Here is a 23,888-nt window from a genome sequence, read left to right on the forward strand (position 1 = left end):
AGGATATTAGCCTCACAACCCTGAAAGGGAAGGTGGCATTGTATAGCCCAATCTTGTCAGACTTGATCCAGTTGGTACTTGGATGGGAGAACACTGAGGAAGACTCTGCAGTGAAAGGCAATGACAAACCACCTCTGCAAACCACCTTTATTTGCCTGGAAAGCCCCTTGTGGATGGCATAAGTCAGTTGTGACTTGACAGCACTTACGTACGTATGTTAGCTTGACAATACTTGTGGCCTAAGGTGTGTATCTTTTGTTCTCCAAATATACTATCAGACTCAAGGCCAGACCCTCCACTGCCACTGTGGAAGATGCAACTCCCAGCAGCCCCATGCCCACCAATAGAGAGTCCAGCAGCTTCCTGGGTGACAGCACAGTGCCCTTAACAGGAACCATGACTTCAGAGGCAGATGGAAGGTTCACCATTGAAGGAGCTCAGAGAAGATGGCAACTTTCACTGTCAAGGCAGAAGCCAGAGGGGCCAGAGAGGCCTGCACAAGGGAAAGTAAGTCCTATAGCAAACAGGGGGAAATGAGGAGAGGACACACCAAAGTTTGGCAGCCTACCCCAGCCAAACTCCTGCCATAATCAGTAGGGCAGGAGAGAGGGAAGTCAGTTTGAGGGGAGGAGCCATCCAGCAGACTAATAGAAGGGATCACTGCCCTCCCTCAGGGAGAGCCCAAGTACATCTAGGGAAGGGGTGGGGCTATTTGGATCTTTAAAGGCAGGATCCTGAGGAAAAGGAAAGGAGGGGACAAGGAACAAGGAGCCATTACCAGTTTTGTGGATATGAGGCAAGGAATAAAATATCCTAACATCTACACTACTTATATATTCTTTATTCTAAGAGACAATTGATTAGCTCAACGTCACATAAGGTTTCCAAGAATTGTTAGCAAGGCAGAAGTGAATTAAGTCTGGATGAAATTTCTAGTCAGTATGGATTCAAACTTGCCACCAGAGGTGCTCATATCACAACAGATGTCGGATGTTAGGGCAAAGAAGTTGACGTGATAACAGGATGAAGGAATACAGGATAGTGATGGTGAGTGCCACTAGTGGCTAGCCCTGAAGAAGAAGAAGAAGAAGAAGAAGAAGAAGAAGAAGAAGAAGAAGAAGAAGAAGAAGAAGAAGAAGAAGAAGAAGAAGAAGAAGAAGAAGAAGAAGAAGAAGAAGAAGAAGAAAGATGATGATGAGGAGGAGGAGGAGCAGGAGCAGGAGCAGGAGCAGGAGCAGGAGCAGGAGAGTTTTGGTTTATATACTACCTTTCTCTCCTGTAAGAAGTCTCAAAGTGGCTTACAAACTCCTTCCTCTCCCCACAACAGACATCTTGTGAGGTTGGTGGGGCTGAGAGAGTTCTGAGAGAACTTTGACTAGCCCATGATCACCCAGCAGGCTTCAGGTGTAGGACCATGAAAATAAATATTGCTATTGAACTGTTCCAGGCAATGTGTCTTAGAATCTTTTCACTACAATACATGATCTGTTAGGATTTATTTGGCTATCATCATCTATCTTCATTAAATGTAATTTCCAGGGACAACTCTGTGATATTTACTAATCAGCTAACTAATTGATTAATTGTTTAAGAGCAAGGCAGCTATTTGACTTGGTAATTATTTAGGGATTTTGCACTGACAAGACAAATCCTGTAAAATAATCTCATTACTGCAAATGTGTCTTGCATGAAAAAACCCCACAAGCCTTTGGCTGCACAAGACTTTGGCTGTAGGGTTACTGCATGGAGAAGATGGCAAAATGCTAACAGGAGATGGAGAAAAGGCAGAACTAATCAACACCTTATTTGCCTTGGTTTTTTCCCAAGAGGAAAGCAGTGCCCAGCTGGGGGGAAATGGAACAGAAGATGCAGTAGGGGAAATTCAGCACAGAATATATAAAGAGGTAGTACAGAAATACCTAGCTACAACTCTCCGGGCCTGAAGAACTACATCCTGGGTATTAAAAGAACTGGCAGAACAATCTCAGAACCACTTGCTATAATCTTTGAGAATTCCTGGAGAACAGGAGAAGTCCCAGCGGACTGAAGGAAGGCAAATGTTGTCCCCACCTTCAAAAAGAGGAAAAAAGAGGACCCAAGCAATTACCGCCCAGTCAACCTGACATCAATAACAGGAAAGATTCTACAGCAGATCATTAAACAGACAGTCTGTAAGCATTGAGAAGGGAATGCCATGGTCACTAAAAGTCAGCATGGGTTTCTTAAAAACAAGTCAGGCCAGGCTAATCTTATCTTTCTTTTTTTTAGTGGCAAATTTTAATTGCAGTAAGGCCTCTGACAAGGTTCCTCATAGTATTCTTGCAAGCAAGTTAATAAAATGCGGGCTAGACATTGCTACTGTTAGATGGATTTGTAATTGGTTGACTGACTGAACCCAAAAGGTGCTCACCAATGACTCATCTTCATCCTGGAGAGAAGTGACTAGTGCAGTGCTATAGGGTTTTGTCCTGGGCCAGTGCTATTCAATATTTTTATCAGTGACTTGGATGATGGAATAGGGGTCATGCTAACCAAATCTGCAGATGACACCAAAATAGGAGGGGTAGCTACTACCCCAGAGAACAGGGTCAGAATTCAAAATGACCTGTACAGATTAGAGAGCTGGACCAAAACTAACAAAATGACTTTCAACAGAGATAAATGCAAGACACTATAGTTAGGCACAAAAAATGAAATGCACAGATAGAGGATGAGTGACACATGCGGAAGGGATCTGGGAGTCTTAGTAGACCACAAACTGAACATGTGTTTGGATGGCCAACTGTCAGGAGTGCTTTCATTGTGTATTCCTGCATGCCCGGGGGTTGGACTTGATGGCGCTTGGGGTCTCTTCCAACTCTATGATTCTATGATTCAATAAACCTGTGTATGATGCAGTTCCAGAATCCAAGTGAGAATTTACAGTGCATATCAAAAATCATGCTAATATAGCTCATTCATGAAGCATATTTCTAAGCGTAGCAAGACACAATAATGATTCCAGGGAGTTATTCCATGCCTAAAACAATTTTTCCCCAACCCAAGGCTAACTTGCATTAATTTTCACCTAGTATACTGTCAAACTGCTCAGCTCTGTCTCAGGCCTAATGCCTCCAAATCAATTGTAAACTCTTTCTGAATGCCCTTCTCCTCTACTTGTGGGATAGCTTTCAAGAGAATGATTGTCCTAAGGCAAATTCTCCTCACAAGATATATGGCCAAGAATCCATTCTTACTGATGAAGTGCTCTAGACTTTTGGCATGTGCAAAGGAGGATAACTTCTTTTATCACAAGACAGACTTCTCCACAATGCCTCAAGAAGCATTTCTGCATGACAAGCTACAAGCCACTCCTCACAGAGTTCACCTCAGCCTCTTCAATGCTTTTCCTGTCTCCTAAATTATTACTAAGTGAGAGGGCAATTAGGTTTCAGCAATTAAAATGATTTACTTACCATATGTAACTGCCGGAGCATCTCCACATATCTATGAAAAAGAGACAACAGTTCTATTAATTGCCTTCCAGTGAAGGCTGAATGAACCACTGTGGAATGAGCAAGAAGATACCAGCAAACCAAATTTTAGGTTGTGAACTCACGCTTTCTCAGAAGACACAAGTTCCTGGGCGATGAGGTGGGCTCTGGATTGTCCTTCTTTCTGTTAAAAACAAAATACACAAGGATCACTACGACTCCAACTCTTTAGTAAAATAGCAATCTATACATCACTGGGATTCAATCATCTAGAGATGCTGAGGTCATCTGGAGGGTAATTTTAGACATTTGACACATACAGCAAACCAGCACAATATCACTGTTGCACCTTACTGCCACAATAGTGAGCATTCCTGGAGGCAGAGCCGACATCAGAAGGCTTCTACCTGGGCTTTAGGGTCAGGAACACCCTATGGAGGGCTTTCAGGTGGCTGGGTTTTTTGTTTGTTTTAGTGGCCTCCCCATGCTGCCTGAAAGCTCTCTGGATGCAGCGTGGCAGCAGTACCATCTCCAGTCACCGGGAGTTTGTGGATTGGGCTATTAAGATACCATAGTTCTGTTCTATTCTCTAAGTTATAGTCAATATATATGGATACCTTTTCTTAAACCAAGCTCCTCCAGACAAAACCTGCTGAGTGACCTTAGTCTAGTCCAAGCTTTCCTCCAACTCTCTCAGCCCCATCTACCTCACAAGGTTGTGGGGAAGAAGGGGAAGAAAAGGCAATGGTAAGCCACTTTGAGACACCTTATAGTAAAGAAAAGCAGGGTATAAAGGCCAAGTCTTCTTCTACATGTGTGTGTTTATACCCACACAAATCTACGCACTAACCTAGAAGACCTGCATCAGGCAAAAAGGCAACAGGGCAAGAGAGGGAGATCAGTTCTAAAGCACAAGTTACCATGTCCTTAATTGCATGTTATATTCTGAGACATCAAATGTCCCAGATAAAAAGCCATCAGTGCCATTTCTACACCAAAGCATCGCATGTGTATGTATAACGTGCTGTCAACTCACAGCTGCTTATGGTGATCCCAGCAAGGGGCTTTCAAGGCAAATGAGAATCAGAAGTGGTCTGCCATTGCCTTCCTCTGCAGGGTCTTCCTTGGTAGTCTCCCTTGGTGGTCACTCCAATCCCACTTAGCTTCCAAGACCTAACAAGACTGGGCTGTACTATACCATTTCATATTCAAAGGATCACTTACTGAATAAGGAAAACAACATCAAGTAAGAGCGAATGTTTTCATGGTGGCATATGCTTTTGGGGGAGTCGGAAGTGTTTTCAGCTAGAACAGACAGATGGACATACAGGAAAAAGTTCGTAAGCACAGTGGTGCTAAAAGGCCAGGAAATGCAAGAGGTAGCAACACTGGCCACTCTGCACGTCCTCTATTCATGGCTCGGCTGAAAGCTGCCAAGAAGCGGAGCATATTTCACCACTGGCCCATGTCCGCTGTCCCTTGTTATATACAGTTTGTCTGAGTCTGTATTTCTATTAGTGATTAATTTGTCTTGAGCCAAAAGTCAAAACACCAGGACCCCCAGTGTCACATAGCCTGTCTAGGGCAACTTTTGAGACAGTGTCTCTAGGCGTTGCCCTGTCTTGTGTTATTTAATTACTGTTTGTTTAACCAGGAAATGAACTCCGAGATTGACGACAGTGTCCGGAGACAGACTTCTGGGAACAAGGAGATGGGGGGAGTTCTGATCACTCAACCATCAAGGTTCCTAACTCCCAATGAAGCAGTGTTTAAAATATGAAAATCTGCCATTTCATCTAAGTGATTTTTTTTTGCAAGCTGCTCTTTAGCCTAGTAGTGAGAGCTTTGTAAACTTCCTTCCCAGACTCCTGTTTCCCAGTAACAACAGAGGCTCCAGTCCCTGCTGTTAGTCTGAACTTTGGTGAAGGAAGCAATGGATCTGACATAAAATTCTGGCTCTCTGCCTAGTCAAGCCCCTCTGCTTTTAATAGCCTTATCTTCCTCGGAATCGAAGGGCTTTTCCAGATGAACTGTTTAAAAAATGACTTTGATATTTAGCACCATTCTTGTAGTAACCCTGTTCAGGGCCATTGATGCGACATTCCTTTTTCACCCAGTGAACAGGGAAAGAACAGGACCAGCTGCAAAGGATGGCACCAACCCTGCCATTTATTATTTAAAAATAGAGATGTTAACTTTAACAGGGGGGAAAAGGAGAGAGAGGTCTAAGTGTCTCTCCACTAATCATTTTTTTAAAACAGATAAGGAGGGCAGAAAGGGTTACCAATCACCAGGTTAGGCCTGGAGTTTTCCACAACACAAGAACCAAAGTTCCTGGAAGCTTCAAATGTAAAATTTAATAAAAGGGAATTAACAAAGGAAAGAGAGGGAGGTAACTAGAACTAGGAAAAAACCCTTTACAGAAAACAACAATGGGCCACAACAAACCACAACAAGATACAAGCCACAAGTAACCTGCATAACCCCCACCCCCACCCCAGTTCACCAAGCACAATCCACACATATGCAGACAAATTAAATTTTAATTTCCAGGCTAATCACATCTACAGGAAATAAATCTATGACATTAGGCCCATGTATTAATCAACGGGACATAGTGCAGTGGGATTCCTGATGTTGCTCAGCTAAGCTCTATATAAAAAATTCTGTCATCCTACACTCAGCCATTCAACTCAAGTATTATGTTGAGGGTCAGCACAAAATAACTCTTTCCAGTAAATATTTCATGCATTTATATATTTGTGTTATCTTCCTTCTCATTCAACGTATGGATTGTTTATCACATTCTACTTGTTTCCTGACCAGCATGCATCATTTCTTGAGCTTCATTACATGTTTTCAATTTATATTCATTTCAAAAGTTTATAATGCTTAAAAGTGTTGTTCTTTTACTAGTCGTATATGTTATAAATCATAGGCTCGTTCCGCACATGCAGAATAATGCACTTTCAAACTGCTTTCAGTGCTCTTTGAAGCTGTGCGGAATGGCAAAATCCACTTGCAAATAGTTGTGAAAGTGGTTTGAAAACGAATTATTTTGTGTGTGCGGAAGGGGCCCATTTTATAGATCCCCTGAAAAAGCTTATATAGTGAAACGCGTTAAGGCTGTCAATGAAGCTGCCACTTGTTACCTGGAATCTTTTTTTCTTTTTTAATTTACCCCTATCAGACAGACACATTTTCTGATGCTGGGTCACTCTCTCCTTTCACTGCTTTAGCGCCTCTTGTTTTATGGAAAATGAAAACTGTTGGATTTTGTGACTGCTAACCCCCTTAGTCATGAAAGAGTTAAAGAGTTAACACATCTTGCTGTAACATGCCTCTGAAGATGCCAGCCATAGATGCAACTGCAAGCAAAACATTAGGAGCAAAAACAACCCACAACGGCCAGTTAACTTGCAATTTGTTTGTTTCCCGGTAACCACATAGTTAGGATACCTTGTAGCAAATAGGGCCTCCGACAATAAAGGTCTTTCTAGAATGTAGATTTCTCCTGCATAATTAGTAGAGGACTTGTTTGACCACTGGGTAACAGTGTAGATTTGTCTGAAGTCATATATGCAGAAAAGGGGGAGTTTGGGGGAAAGTTCACCACCCTTTGTTCTCCAGCTACTAACAGGTGTACTCTAATCTGGCGGAACTGGGTTTGATTCCCCGCTCTGCCGCCTGAGCAGTGGAGGCTTATCTGGGAAATTCAGATCAGCCTGTACATTCCAACACACGCCAGCTGGTTGACCTTGGGCTAGTCACAGTTCTTCTGAGTTCTCTCAGCCCCATGGACCTCACAGGGTGTTTGTTGTTAGGGGGAAGGGAAAGGAATTTGTAAGCCCCTTTGAGTCTCCTATAGGAGAGAAAGGGGGGATATAAATCCAACTCTTCTTCTCTAGTCACAGTGTAGGTAAGATGCAGCTGTGGTGGTCAGAAATTTGTTTATTGTTTTTCTACCTATGTATTCCCTTCATATCTAGTGTGATTTAGTAAAGCATTTTTGTATAAACTCACAGAACGTTTGCTCTGTTTGTTGCACTTTTTACTCTGCTGAATAATTATGAATATTAATATTTCCATAACAAAAATTAGGTGATGAAGGATTGGATCATAGGAGCATTTATTGGAGCAGAAGGATTTCACCTGCCTAGAAATAATTTTGTTGCATTTGGAACCTTTCTGATATTATCAAACTGGGGCACAGTGCAATTTATATCTTCATTAGTACTTTTCAAACTTCACTTGCCAAACTCAGAATCCAAACCAGATAAGGAGAATTCCAGATGTTAATCCTGGAATATGATCAGTACCATCTCCTTTGTATCCTAAAAGCCTTTTCTCTCTCCACTGCAGTCAACATTATGCATTTTATACCAGTCTAACTGTGTTTTCATCCTGCCTTTCATCTAAGAAGCTCAGGGCAGTAAACCCAGCTTTCTCTCCACCACCATTTTGTCCTCACAACAAGGTAGGTTATTCTGAGAGACACTGACTGGCCCAAGATCACCCCATAGAGTTCATGATCTGAACCTGGCTTTCCCAGGTTTTAGTCTGCCACTCTAACCAGCATACCATACTGGCCTCTACATTAGTTTACAGTCTGAACAAATATAATTATTAGTGATCCACAGAACGGAATATATCTATATTCCACATATGCAGGAGTTGCTATTGCAAGATGGGAAATAAGAATAATGAAATCAAGTTCTCTAAACTTTTTATGGATGAGGGAATTTTATGGATGAGGAAATTCAGTAGCATATCACACCTGCTTCCAGGAATAGCTGTGTAACATTTACCTTGCCAGTGAATCATTCCTTGTATATATGTTACCAATGTCTGTCAGTACCAGGCCCTGTGAGCATCACCAAACTTCCATTACAACAGTTCTGCCCTTTTTTTCTGAACTGCTTCTCTAGATACCATGGCGAAGAATTGCAAGCAAGACTGTCACACCACTCAGTCTGACTGCCCTTGGCTTTACTGCTCTGAAGTCACAGAGGGCTTGGGCAGAGTGAGACAAAACAGTTTCATGGTTAGGCAGTTACTAGAATTTGAATTCCAAGTCTCTTGAGCAATTTTTTGTATACTAAACTACCAAATATGGCAGCTGCCAAGGTCTACTTCACTGACTGGTACCTCACTGATGCCTATTAACAGAGTCTTTAAACAGGTCAAACTTGCCATTGATATATTTGACGGTAAATAATGTCACAGAGAGAGCCAAAGTGTGTGTGACAGAGAAATCAGTATACTAAACTTGTATTTGCAGTAGGAAATATAACCTGTAACTTCTGTCTCCTGTTATCTTTCACAGAGGGTGTACCACACCATCTCCTGGGGAATCTGTTTAATTATACACATCCTATTGAAAAAGCTGTCTAAATTTGTCCCTTCCTTAAGGGACGCAAACCAGTCACTCCCCAGAACACAAGTTATTTTTGAGGAGATTTTAAAAACTAAAAAGAAGTCCGTGGGTATGCTTCATTATACAAGGGTTAAAGGTTTGCAAAACAGAATGATTAATGGAGCCTGGAAACCATTCCCACCCAGCAGAAAGATAAGAAGCAGCAAAGACAATCTGACGTGCTGTGACATTCAGGCTGCTGCTGGTTGGCTCTTTGCAAAATCTGTGAGGCTGAGCCTGCTGTTTCCTTTATTTGCAGACAGGTCTGTTCTGCATGCGGCAATTGTTCACCACCCTGCTCTGTTGTGTACATTTCTGGAGGGTGCTTGGTAGGGGGATGAAGAATGGTGGCATTTAATTCCTGGTCAAAACTTCTGAGATCAGGTTATACTACACCATTTTCAAATCCCTTGGTAGTGCTTGGTGCACTATAATAAGAAGGAGATGAAGGCATGGGCTGTTCTTCCCTTTTCCTTCTGCTCTTCTTTGTCATTCAGCTAAGGCCATGCTTTCAGCAACTGGCAGTACCTAATTTGCATGGAAGAATGGCTGGGATATATGGGTGAGATTCTAAGTAGACAATTTGCTTTCTTGATCTTTAACACATAAATATAAAGCCTAACAAAACACAGATAAATGAGAAGTATCAGAAGACAAATCACTTAAGCCATAATATCTAGCAAAAGAATTAAAAGATGTAGCTCTAGCTAAATTTATACTTCTAATATTCCTCTCCCACGAATGGTTTCATGACAAAGCATCCTAGCACAACCTTGCATTGCTTGCCTTAGATGTTGGAAACTGCCCCAAGACTCCCATGGGAAGGGTGGTGATGCGTCTAATAATAAATAAATAAATCTTATCAACCTGCTGCAGTCCAGACTGACAGTCTTATCAGCCATTGTGCAGCTTGGAGGCATCTTCATTAACTCAATCAAATTTGGGATGGGCAGGCTCAAAGTTTCCTTCCAAGCCTCCCGTTGACCAATCACTTCAAATGTTTTAATAAGGATTTTAGGGTGCTAAGGTAAGAAATTAAAACTTATTTTAAAGCTGAGCCAAATGGTAGAATATGAGTTACAGAGTCTGTGCTGTTCCCAGCCCATCTGTCACCATATACTTGTCTCCTCCTACTCCTGGATGGGCTTTAGGATTTTATTGCCCCATCCTCTTTCATAAACATGCCCATGTTATTCTAACACACATTGTATCCTTTTACTACAGGTTGATCCTGAATGTAAACGACATCCACTTGAAGCACGTTCTGCACAATCCTATGATCAATTTACATGGTCTGGAAGAGTCAGGGTTGAATCCTATGATCCAATTGCCCCCTTCTACCCAATCTTCCTCAACAGAAGGCTTTATCTGTCAGAAAAATAATCACTCTCCATTGTAGGAAGTCTTTCTATCTTGAAAAGAGCCACAGAAGAGGATCATATGATCTGGTCTGTTTCAGTTATCACAATAAACCATATAACCTGAGCAAGTGTTTCAACCATACATGGTTGTAAGAGGTACTGATGCAAACTTTGAGAATTCAGTTGTCACAGCAAAATATAATCAGTACAAACCACTTAATAAACCAGCTACAACCTTATTTTGAAATTCCAGTTTGGTGACAATCAAACAACTGTGTTTTGCTTTACCATCTGCATTTGAAGGTCACAATGACATGGATTTTTTAAAAAATCAAAGCATGGTTTATAAACCATGGTACTGGGTGTCCCATGCAGCCCAGGTACCAGTGCAGTCATAAACTGAATTATATCCTCCAAACAACATTCACATCAATGAACTAAGAAATGTATAACTCTGCTTAGGACTGCATTGAAAGAGCAGTGCCCCTTTAAGGAACTCTATGCTCATGTCACTATCATCATCACAGTGCTCTGCCCATGTGTGCATCAGATATACTTCCAGGCCATAGCTTTACTTTCCTACTGTTTCACTCTCAGCATAAATGGAGTTTCCCCTTGGAAAAGAATCAAGCTGAGTAGACATATGAGGGAGAATTTTCCTAACTGCACATGTCACATTAACTTTGTACTAAACCCCAGGCAGCAGTTAAGCATAATGAATGTTACTTTTTTATTTCTTCTGCCTCTAAAGGAAATGGCGAGCAGGTCTACTCCACAGCTGCAAATGACTTACTATAAATCCAAAATCACGCTTAATAGCTTCTATTATAACCTTTAAACATCTGTATCCTGAGTTTCTCCTATGTAAACATTAGCATTATTGCTGATAATACATTAATCCCATTTCATCTGCACAGTGAATTTTTTCTGCTTTCCAGATATAACTGTCAGCTTGCCTGCATGAACATAACTTTCAGAGCAGTGATTATCTTAGAGCCAAACTATAGGTTGCTGGGGTAGCCATGTTTGTTCATTCAGATGTATCTGTCATCCACATATAAAACAGTAGCACTCTAATATTTCCAACTGAAGGCGTGGAGGGGTATGGTGAGCTGAACCTAACCCTTCAGAAGCAAATAGAGTTATGCCATGCTAAGAGGACACTGCAGCTCTACTCATATAGTAGAAATGAGCTAAGGGCTTAGCCATAATTCGTTTCACCACAGAACTGCTGCCTAGCCTTGAACTGGCAGAAATGCATTCTCCTGACACACCTGCTAACCAGTCTCCTTGGGCTGATGTTACATAGATGTCAGGATTAAGTTCCCCAGTGGCAACCCGTTTAATTCCCCCTTTAACTCCCCCTTTAACTCTGATACTGCTGGAATCACAGAACAAAAGAATGCACTTCTACTGAGGAGTTGAAATGTTTGTTGAGATGTTCTTGCTGTTGAGGGTCTAGACAGAACAAGTAGTTCACTTTCATGGATTTTTGGTTCTTAAAATAAAAAAAAGCACTCCACTGATGCAGCCTTATTGAAAAGTGGCCATTTCATGGGAAATGAAAGGGAAAATGTAAAGAAGTTTTATCATCTCCCTCCAGCAATGTTTTCTAGTAAATTCTTTGTTTACCAGTCTACAAGAGACAAGGTCACCTTTGTACTATGCAGCTGAGTAAATATATACAGTCAAGAAGCACACATGTGAAAAATGGTCCCAATATGCCTCTTAGGTAACTTTAACAGGGGTGAACTAGTTAGAGGGGAAATCCCGGTTACTTTAGTCTGTACGAAGGGCAGCCATTTCTCTGTGGACTATCACAGAGGTTAAAAATGACAACCTCCTCAGCTGGGACTTCTCTAGCTGAACACCATCTGCCAAAGAATTTTTAGAAATTCAAATGCACAATTAAATTAAATGAGAAGATCCTCAAGATAAGTTTGAAAGACAAATAAAAACCAATGTGACTTCCGGGGGGGGGGGGGGGACCATTTTGAGATAAAGGTTATATTTGCTAAAACCCTGAAGGTAAAATAAAGTGGCAACAGAGCAAAAGGCAATGTATCCCATGGTACCCTTAAATGCCCCCTTCTTTTTAAAAAAAAGTCTTGACTCAGCAGAGCAGAGGAGCCCAATTCACATAACGGTGTATTATTCAGGCTTATGTAAAATTAGATTGAAAGGGGAGTGAGTGAACACCACCTTAAACTCAGCTAAATCAAAGAGCTCAAACTCTCTCATATAGCAGATCCCTGCCAACTGGGTAGAAGCAATGTTAATGCAAAGCACACTTTCTGGATAAAGTAATAATAAGATCTTATCTGCAAGCTGATCTCATGCCTTTATTCAGGCTGATATTCCCTTGAGAGGTGGAAATCATAGACACACCAGCAAAACATTTTAAAAAAACCCCGAAGCTAGCCCTTGCTACTAGACCTGCCCAAACACTGTTTTCACAAGATTAGCTCATTTCCAAATCCCTGATACTATTTTTGGCATCCAAACCTACCTCCATCTGCCAACTCTTCTTAAGCAACAGTTCATTGAAATCCGTGCTTGTTTTACAGCTACTTCATCTTGCTGTAATGATTTCACGACTATGTTGGGTTCTTGGACAATTTATGTGCATTTCATCATTCAAGTGCTGCTTTTTGACAGGGGAGCTAAAGTTTCTATAGAATCTAAGAGGATTTTTTCAGGAGTCCCCATATATATAATAACCAGCTTTGCGAAGTACCAGGAGTATAAGATTAGAGGCATGCCACCAGATTTCTAAAACCCTGTCAAGAGTTTGTACATTATACAATGTGATACTATTACAATATTGAAATATTACCAAAGGGGGAATTGCAAAGACCAATGAGGAGGAAATACGCTATTGCCAATATCAGTTCCAGTCTTCTGGCTCAGTCTTCCAGTCTTCTTGTTCCCTTACATCCTCTATGTCCATGGACAACTCCCCCCCCCCTCACCATCCTTGTCTGACCGCTTCCCCCAACCCACTCAGCACTCCCTCCCTTCAACAACTTGACCATCCTTGAAGGGAAGAGAAAAATTTCATTTCCTACATACACTGACCCTGCTGTTGTCACTTGAAAATTCCAAGTTCATTGACTGGTGTAAAGTGTTGCAGGAAATCTCCCCAAAATTCTTTTGATCTTTACCAAGCACCATGTTCTAGGTATACTGTCTAATGTCTGGGGGAGGTCATTACATATTCTCCTGATACCCTGGTATACCATTCATAAGGTAAGCAAGGTTAACACAAGTTGCTCTGATAATTTAAAATGGCTTCTGAGGTGTTGAGAGGAGTTTTTGTCAGATTTCTGGTATCAGAGACTATTTTGTTTTATGATGTCCATGCTTTAGACGTCTCAGCCATATTTGAATGTACTTTAACTGGCCTGAATTAAACAAGAGACTATGACACTGAAAGCATCAGCGACGCCTACCTGGACCCTCTCGCTTTGTTGCGTAATCAAGGTCTTCCTATTAGAACATGTCCACATCTTAAATTGTAGCAGATTACCCACCCTGAGACTATTGCATAGGGCAGGGAATAAAACAAAATAATAACAACAGTGATTAATAATAGCTTCAAGTAAGCATATGTGATGATTACCAGACAATGATTTGCTTGGATAGCTTCTCTATATTGTCCATTTACCAGAAACAAACATTTCAGGCAAAAGAAGGGAAAGAAAGAAGGCAAAACAGGGAGACTCCACCTTGGTTCTCTTGGGGTTCCCTCAGGGTTGCACAAAGACTGCATCTACACATTCATGGATGTTTTATCATGACAATTCACCCCTTGGATCTTCCTGTTCAGGAACATGTGGCCCCTAGCAAAGGACCCCTTGAGCCCCCTTCACAATCAGAAAAAACACAACAAAGATATCAACAAGTATATTGTTACCATCCTTCAGCAGTAATCTGCTAGGCACCCAGGGGCCTCAGAGTCCAGTATTCCTAGTCCCTCCTAGCCTGAAAGGGGAGGGGGCAGTATAGAAATTTAATAAAAATAAATCAATCGTTCATTCTGGCTTCCCTCTTTCTCTTCATGTGTGCATTTTTCTGTGCCCCACCCTTCATTTTCTGAAATATTTGTTACAGACAAATGGAAGAAAAATACACAGACTTTTTACCTTGTGGATGAGGCTGGACTCTCCCTGGTTACTGTCTTCATCTCCAGAACTTTTCTGTTCTTCATCTGATGTGACATCCTCAATGGGAATCTCAGAGATAGGGCACACCTTGTAAGGCTCTGTGTAGGCACTGTGAACAAAGGGAATAGGTTATCCTATGGAGTCTGTCATGGACATTAATTCCAAAAGGGCTGTTAACTGCAAATTTAATAAATGTGAATGTGGACTGTGGTCTTTATTATCCCTGTTCAAATCTAGCCCACATGCCTCAAAATCCAAAGCAAAACAGTCTTCTGTTACGGGTAAAGCAGCTGAGCTATCTGTACAGGCTGACAGAAGAGAGCGGGCAGGGCAATTGTGCATCTTTTAGTATAATCTCTCAGTTATACGGATACTAGTTCCCATGGCTCCTGCAATTCCAATAATAAACTTTTCTGGGGTCAGACAAGACTACTGGGAGGACGGAACAAGGCAAGGATACACAACTATCATCACCTTCTCTTGATGGATCACTGGATCCATTTCATTGTCAGTTTCCACATTAAAAGGGTTTACAAATTACTCACAGTGCAGCAATTAGTTATATGCTAATTTATAGAGATTTATTTTGAACACTTACAAATTAACTTGAGTTTGGATTTTCTATACCAATATATCTAATAGTTAACTTGGCTTTATCTGTGGATACTTAAATATATTGGTTGGGGCCATGTAGAGCTCCCACCTAGGTTTGAAGAAAAGTCTGAGAAGTGTAAAAACATGACAGAGGGTTTAACCACCACCCCCCAACAGAGGGACAAGTTATCTGCACATGAAAAGTTAAAGTTATCATCTATGTGGTAGGAACGAGAATCCAGGTAACCCCATATGCCCTCATACCGCTTACCCTGCCCTATCTTTTGGAGAATGGCAGGCCAGGAGAATCAGTGAGAGCCACTTCCACCACCACCAACATGGTATCGCAGGCAGGTGATGAGGATCAGGAGCCATTACTGCCACCACCCCATACCAAATGGCAGAAAGAAAGATAGATGGATTTGTCACAGCAATCCCCCCCAGTTGCCTCAATGTAAGCCACTCACCAGACTGACTTACCCACTCAACTCAATGACTCCTATTGGATGAAGAGCTATGTGGTGTATGAGAAAAAAGCCACTGATGCTGCTCCTTTTATCTTTAGACAGGTAGCAGGAGGAAGCAGGGATCTGTCTCCCCCACCCCCATTATGAAGGTGGCAGGGTAGCAGTCAACCAACTGTTGGAGACCAGGAGCTGCTGCTGCTGTCAATTCACTGACAAGCAGGGCAGGAGAAAAAAGGACATGGGAGGAATGCAGTCTACCATTCCTGTTCCCCACCACTGCCATATAAGTTGCGGGGAGGATGGGATCTCTCTCACGGGATCCCCACTTGCGTATTATAAAATTGCGTGCACTTGTCCTGCACATGGGAAGACAAAGATGGAATCCTAAAATCTTTCCAGAAAACATTTAGAAGATTTAGCATATTTGTATCCCACCGCTCATCCATTCAGGAGCTCTGAATGGAATACATGGATTCTTCCTTCCTCATTTTATACTTTTAAATTAGGCTGAAAAAGAATGACTGGCTAAAGCAAAGGATAAATCCCTGCTGTGGATAAGGGTATACATGAGAATTATTGAGTTAATGAAAGAGTTAGGAGTAGAAGCCATGATTCTCCTGGTGGTGTCTGGGAGGAAGAAACAGGAGTGGATGTTATATGTTGGGTGCTGAAGTGGCTGTAGTTAGGATCTATAGGTACAAATTGTATAATATGTAAATAAACATGTTTAATTCCTTCATAAGACTGTGGGACCAGTTCTTGACAAATCTGATGGACCTTTCTAAGCCCCCATTACAACACCTCCTTCACCAGTACCCTTACCGGTATCTCTATCAACTGACCATGGATGCTTTTAAGGCCAGATTACAAATTAGGAGTTCCACTCACAGAACTCCAACACTAAATGTTGTTTGATCCTGGGAGAAAAATCTTTGAAGAGTAAGAAGCAAGGCCTAGAAGCTCATGATTTCAACACGTTTCCGATCATTCAGCTGTCATTTTCACTTTTGCCAAAACTGACCACAAACCCACTTGAAATTACCCCTGAATAAAAGACAATAAAAATCAGGTCTGCATTTCTGGTACAGAAGGAGGCTGAGCTAAAAGAGTATTCAGTGAATTTTTAAAAATCTTACTCCAAGAAAGTCCTGGACTAATCATGTAATACCTCAGGTAATAGCTCATAACAATGGTTAATAATGTCCGGAGTACGTGATCAGACCATAATGGCTTTAAAATGAACTGCAACTGCTTAGGGAAGAAACCTGTGGCACATTTGCATGGGAAACATAAAAGGCACTGTGTAAATGTGAGTCATTATGATTCCCCTAAGCATGCTGTAGGCAACTCATCACCTTTATGTTTCTTCTTTTCTGCTACCTCCAACCCTTAATTCAGCAAATAGCTCCAGGATGCAGAACAGCCAAATTCTTTCTCTTCATTTGGCACTGATGTTTCTGGTCTGGCTTACCCGTTATTCACATTCCAGCAATTACGTGGTTCCGAATCATTTTACCCTATTTTGCATAACTTGGTCCAAGTTTGTCCTTGCTTCCAATAATAAAATGCTTCACATTTACATGTGAAGCTTCCAGTGTTCAAAGTGTTTCTCTTTCATGATCTTGTTCTAATCCTTACAACAACCCCATCAGGTAAGGCGGAATTATTATCCCCATATTGGGGGGGGGGGCAGAGAAGTGGGGATGAGGCTGAGAGAAAATGGCTGGCTGATGGGCCAAACTAAACATGGTGCAATAAATTAGGGCTCCTTGGGAGATTTTAAAAAGTGAATTAGCACAATGGTAGGGAAGGGAGCATTCCTCTCAGGCCTCTTCTGTTGTTTAAATTGCCCTTCCAAGGCTTCTATTAACTCTGCAGGAGGGAAAAGGCAGGTACAAACGCTGTGCCAGTCTTTCCCCCTTGTAGAGCTAATTACACTGTTTTACATCACAGAAGAGAGGCAGGAGGAAATGGTTCAATTCCTCCTTTTTCAGTCACCCTCCCTCAACAAGGGTGCTATTAATATATATTTAAACAAGATTCTTGCTGAGAGCAGATGTTTTCCTGTGCATCCATATTGATTAATGGCAATAAACCAAACTCTTCAGATATGTATTTATGTTTCTACACCGTTCTAGATGTAAGCAAGCAGAGGTAAGGAGACAAGGTGGAGGTATGAGGCCCAGTCATGTCTTCATCCTGTTGTATTGCATGGCAAAAGTGAAAATGGGCTGAAAGAATAAGCAAATGGCTAACCATTATTTAAAAGTTATTTCCAAAGTAACGTAACATTTCTCAGACTAGCTTTACAGTCAGACCGCAAAGGTTCTGAGGAAGGCAGAAAACCTTGTATTCTATGGCTTCCTTAAGGGTTGGAATGAAAAATGCATATATCACATTAATTCTGTCAATAGATTTTTAAAAGGACAAGTGATTTAGCAAGGCGATCTTTCCAAATGGGACTGGAATGAGATATGATGTTTCCTGGCATAGGTATTCAGTGCACAGAAGTGGTATGATTACAAACGCATCCCCTTTGCAAGCATTAATCTTCAACTCTGATTATTTACGATGGGCAATAACTTCTCCATCTTGGAAAGCTATTATTCTTTACAATACAAGAATCTTAAGTAAAAAAAATGTCTTCTGTAAAGGGCAGCGGAATTTGTCAACAGGTTACAGATTTCTTTTGATCAAAAGACTACAGAAGGCAAGCAAGGACTAATATGGAGGGAAGAGATGCTTCCAGGTAAGACAAAGTTTCAGCACTATGGCTAAAACAGGCCCCAGCAGCTGACTCCTTTCTTTATCTTGACACCTAAATTGAACAGGCCAGAGAGATGATGTTGCCAAGGAAGGAGTTCTACATAGCTTCTGATGCAACTGCAATCACTGACTGTTTACATGGGAGAACTCTGTGAAAGCATTTTTTTTCCTTTCTCCCATTTTCATGTATACATATTTTTCATATTCAAAGCTCCATTTTTAAAAATCATATTGATCATGACATGTCTGGATTTCTACCGTTTCGATGGGAAATGTTTCTGGCCTAAAACTTTTTAATCTTTCACTCAATTTAGACAAAACATTCAGGGATTGCACCTGTCATCCATTCTAAGGATCATGGCCTGTCAAATCTGAGAGACACAGGAGAAGGAAGTCCAGTTTCATAGCCAAAGAAAGACAAACGCATGGGAATGAAAGGCAAAACAAACAACACTGCAGCAGAACTCTTACATAGGTCGAAAAAAGCTGTTCTTGGTACAAGGAACAGAAACAAAAAAGCCTAGGGCAGATCACATCCATCTATGCAACCCAAACATGGGCCAACTGCCCTGAAACACACACACACACAACAACTTAGACAAAATAATTGCACATCCAAAAAAACCTCCAAGCCTTAAAATAATCCAAATTACGGTGGGCATGTACAAAACAATAAAACAATAATTGTTCTGTGCAAACAGAAGACCATATATGTTTCATCACTGATTAACTGAATAAAGATAGTGATGGATACGAATCTGAAACTTCTTCTGATGTCACATCCAACATTAGTGACATGGCAGCATAGGAGGAGGCAGACTCAGTTGCTGCCACTCACCCGTATGCTTTCTCTCTGCATGTCACTGATTGGGAATGACACCATCAAGAAGCAACAGCCCCTTTTTTGCCACTTTCAGGTGTCATTTTAATAAAGAAGGGGCAAACAGAGAAGGACAAGTCAGTTGGTGAGTGTGTGTGCATTTCAAGGTGGAAACATTTCACACACAGATGTCTCTACCTTGTAAGTTTGCTGATTGGCTCTTTCTCTGTCTCCCTCATGCCAACGCAGAATCTACCGACTCCATGGGAAAGCATATATATATATCTCACACAGAAGGTTTTCAGTTCAATCTGTGCCATCTGCACTTAAAAGATTTCAGTAGGTGTTAGAAAGACCATTTTATACCTGAGACTGCAAGTAAGCTGCCAGCCAGAGCAGACAATAATGACCTAAGATCAGCGGTTCTCAACATGTGAGTCACAGGGGTCACCTAAGATCATCGGAAAACACATATTTCCTATGGTCTTAGGAAGTGAGACACCGCACCTCTATGGTTGGAGGTCACCACAACATGAGGAACTGTATTAAAGGGTCGCGGCATTAGGAAGGTTGGGAACCACTGCCTTAGATAGTCCCATGGTCTAACTCAATACAAAGCAGTTTCACATATTCAGCACTGGCTAGTTGCCTCAGGTTCCTTATAAAGCAATACAGATGCCAAAATATCATCTGGTCATACATTGCTACAGCTTCTACAATGCAAGAAACAAATGCCTTTGTGGTAGTGCTCTAGCTTGTTCACAACACAACTCAAAAGTACATTTGGTTGCTGCTCTCCCAGTATCTGTATTAATAACTTAATGAGCTCCAGGGGGACAGAAAATAACTGTTCCCTCATTTAGATTTAATGATGATAAATTATATTTCAGCTCTATAATAGGTCTCTTGAAGTAGCTTCGCTGTTAGTGCAGAGATTTCAAGCAAAGGTCCAATTTCGAGTTCCATTTTAGAGTAATTTTATGCTATGATATCATGTCTGCCAAAAGTGGCATATGTACAATACTTGTCGAGATTGCAATTCTTTGCCAAGGTTATTCAAAACAATCTGGCAGTTCTAAGAGTATCAGCGATCTCAAAGTTGCCTCTTTTGCAGAACAAGGCATTGAAGATTCTTGGGAGTGCTATTTATTAATATTATAATGACAAGGCCAACAGTCTTTGTGCATGAAAATCTAGAGTCAGTGCAGATTCAACTTGATGAAGAGGGTCTTCTAGAATGTCTTCTTCTTCTCTACGGACATGAAGTGCAGCTGATTTGGATTGTGCATATTTACTTTGCATGAGTCTGCAAAGATCTCTTCCATTAAAGGGGAAAGGACTGCTGTTGCTACTTTGCTCAAAGACTCGGATGGCAGCCTTCCCCGCCCCCCACAATAGCTCTTCATCCAGGGAGTAACTTTGGAACAATTGCTTTTATCACCTTTCTGGGCTGTAAGCAATTCTCTGCACTCAGGGCTGTTTCCCTTATTGTTTTGTTGGCTTCATTCACTTCCTACCTTCCCCTTTCCTCCCTTCACACCTGCATAAGCTCCAGGCCAAGCATGCAGAATCAATATTGCAACAAAGGGAGAATGAACACCCAGAGGAAAGGTTGGTACAGTGAAACAGAAGTCAGCAGAAATCAACGGAGAACAACTAAAGCAGAACAATTGGAAAGGAGCCCACAGGACAGGCACAGAGGAGAAGTTATTCAGGACAGCCAAAACACCAACTCTGCCCTCTGCATCTATAACAGAGCTTTCTTATCTAATTCCCCCTCCCTGATAACACCTAGACTCTCATCCTCTGAATAGTCTCTCTGAATTGTTTTTAGCCAATCATTCCTCCAGGGAGCTCAGGCAGTATGTAGAGATGCTCGAACATCCACTAGTTCAGTTCAATCAGATTGCTGCTCATGACCAAGAGGGCTGATTTATTTGAGTTCGAGCCTATTTGTCAGGATACTTTTTGCCAATAAAAAAATAAAGTACAGGGAGGGTCTCCAGGCTGTGTGGCCGTGGTCTGGTTCCACACAGCCCGGAAAACCCACCACAACCAGCCGTGAAAGCCTTTGACAATACAAAGTAAAGGGAATTAGTCATTGTTTCATGCATGTACATTCTCATAATACCAATGGGATTCCTACTGTCTATCTAGAAGGATTAAAAGTGCAGATAAATGGGACACAGGGTGAGTTCAAACTTCTTTTTTGCCATCAAGCTGCAACTGACTTATAGCAACCACACAGGGTTTTCAAGGCAAGAGATGTTCAGAGATGGCTTGTTATAGCGTGAACTTCCTTGGAGATCTCTCATCCAACCAGGGATTCCTATGCTTAGCTTCTGAGCACTGATAAGATCCCACTAGTCTGGGGTATCCAGGTCATGGCTCAAAAATTAGGATTTCTGTTTCATATAAATTATTTTCAGAAGGTAGCCATGTTGGTCTGCAGCAGAACAGATAATTCTGAGTTCAATAGCATCTTAGAGACCAACAGGAATGTCAGGGTATGAGTTTTGAGAGTTAAAGTTCCATACCCTAAAAACCTTGTTGGTCTCTAAGGTGGTACTGAACTCAGATGTATCTGTTCTGCTGCAGACCAACATGGCTACCTTCTGAAACTAGAAAATGGTTTTAAGGTGAGGCAAACGCTAATGGTTTTCTCTGTTGAGGGATGGGTACTGCAAGGGGTATGTTAGCAATAGCTCTTTCAGAGGAGAAAGATGAAATCAGGCCTGATGAGATTAGTAGTTGCTGGCAGGAGACCGACTATTCTACAGCTTGCATTCCATTAAGGGTATGGGGAGGAATAGGGAGGCTAGTGTTTGAGTTAGCCCTCCTGCCAGCTGTCTTCTGCCTGGACTCCATTTTGTCTCTGCTGGAGTCATGTTGAGCAAACCTTCACTATACACACACATAGAGGAATGTTAACATTCTCATAGCTGCCCCTTAGGATCATGGGAATAGTCCCGTGGTGGCGAACCTTTGGCACGCCAGATGTTACGGACTACAATTCCCATCAGCCCCTGCCAGCATGGTCAATTGGCCATGCTGGCAGGGGATGATGGGAATTGTAGTCCATAACATCTGGAGTGCCAAAGGTTCACCACCACTGGAATAGTCTGATCACTAACAATATGAGATTTGATGTTTCAGCTGAGATGTTTTGAATTGCTTTGGTGTCAGTAACTTTGAGCTTCAAGGAAGAGAGTTGGTTATAAGGAATTTGAAATACAGTAAAAATAAAGACGTACAGGTATCTCTATGCTATGTGACAAATTTGCAGATCTCTGCCTTCTAATTAGTCACTCTCTCTTTACAGGTAAAGGTAGTCCCCTGTGCAAGCATTGGGTCATTACTGACCCATGAGGTGATGTAACGTCACAATGTTTATTATGTGTATCAGGTGGATTGCCATTGCCTTCCCCGGTTGCCTACACTTTACCCCCAGAAAGCTGGGTACTCATTTTACTAACTTCAGAAGGTTGGAAGGTTGAGCCACCTACCTGAAATCAACTTCTGTCGGGATCAAACTCAGGTCATGAGCAGAGCTTTGACTGTAATACTGCAGCTTACCACTCAACACCATAAGGCTCCTCTCTTTACAGGTACCCTCTAAAAACCCATACATAACACATGCGCACTATTTTGCAGTATGTCTTCAGCTGAATCTAACAACAATCTATCTGTCTGATAATATAATCCTGCATAATGTGTAACAATGATGACTAATGATAAAAATATGGTGTTAATGTTGCTCTCTGATCTTTCCTCATTAGGAGCTCATCAGAAGAAGATATGTTAAGGAAGTGCCCAAGAGACTGGAAAGTGCCATGGCAGAGATATGAGCAGCTTGCTCAGCAGAAGAGTAAACAGTAGCAGTAGCAAAACGGATCTAAGAACAGATTGAGAGCCTGTGTAACAGCTTTGCTGATCTTTCTAGGAAACTGCCTCTCTGCAATTTGTAACAGTTTATCCAAGCAGATGCAGAATTAGGTTCCTTAAAGATAAATGGCTGCATAACATTTATGCAGAACTGTATTTTAATTCAGTAAAAATGCCTTGGAATATTACATTCAGTAATTGTTATAGATGGTGCACTATTAACGAGTGCTACAGTAGCAACCCTGGCAGAACTGCCTTTCTGTGGGCCAGGATTTCATTTACAGATGAAGGTTGATCTGACTGTGCTTTGCCTTCAAACAGCTGACAAGATAACCTAGGGTTTCCAGTCCAAGCTGATCTCCAATTGGCTAGGTTTGTCTATCCAAATTACCTCCCTCTTTCAACACATTGTCATTGTTGGAAAGTCTGGAGACAGGTCTACTGTTTGAGGGGTTAAGGAAAAGGGATCTTATTGCCAACTGTATTTCGGTGGCAGAAGCAACTCTTCTGCAGGTTTGTTAGTGCCATATACAAAGAAAGCTTGGTCATGATAATCATGTGCTCCCGTTGATCTTCCCATCAGAATCCTTTCTTGTACATGGAAACTGATTGACTACCTCTCATTACACTCAAATGAAAACTTGCAGGGTTAACTGTAGGTGCAGTTTGTTTGACCCATTACCTGGTTGCTGTACTGATTATTTTCTCCCACCAGTCATTCCACCAACAGCAGGAAAGAAGAGACAACATGAGACAATGGTTAAGCAGGGTTGGATTTACAGAAGCTAAGCGGTGTTGACCCTGGTTAGTATTTGTATGGGCAGCCACCAAGGAAGTCTAGGCTTGCTATGCAGAGGCAGGCAATTATAAGCCATCTCTCAACATCTCTCGACTTGAAAATCCTACAGAGTCACCATGAGTCAGCAGTGACTTGACAGTA

The 23,888-nt window shown here is 41.6% G+C and overlaps 1 protein-coding gene across 5 annotated transcripts in view; it reads right to left on the reverse strand.

Annotated features, from left to right (window-relative positions):
• The window catches only part of FGD5 (FYVE, RhoGEF and PH domain containing 5), a 157,308-nt gene that overhangs the window by 74,711 nt on the left and 58,709 nt on the right, over positions 1-23,888 (reverse strand). For all 5 annotated transcript variants that reach the window (XM_048490925.1, XM_048490926.1, XM_048490927.1 and 2 more), the window contains exons 3-5: positions 14,396-14,525; positions 3,599-3,657; positions 3,456-3,486 (exon numbers count right to left, since the gene is read on the reverse strand). In XM_048490925.1, coding sequence (XP_048346882.1) covers positions 3,456-3,486; positions 3,599-3,657; positions 14,396-14,525 — 220 coding nt within the window. The remainder of the gene's footprint in view (positions 1-3,455; positions 3,487-3,598; positions 3,658-14,395; positions 14,526-23,888) is intronic.

The sequence above is a fragment of the Sphaerodactylus townsendi genome, linkage group LG03 (genome assembly GCF_021028975.2).
Source record: "Sphaerodactylus townsendi isolate TG3544 linkage group LG03, MPM_Stown_v2.3, whole genome shotgun sequence".
In the NCBI taxonomy this organism is placed as follows: domain Eukaryota; kingdom Metazoa; phylum Chordata; class Lepidosauria; order Squamata; family Sphaerodactylidae; genus Sphaerodactylus; species Sphaerodactylus townsendi.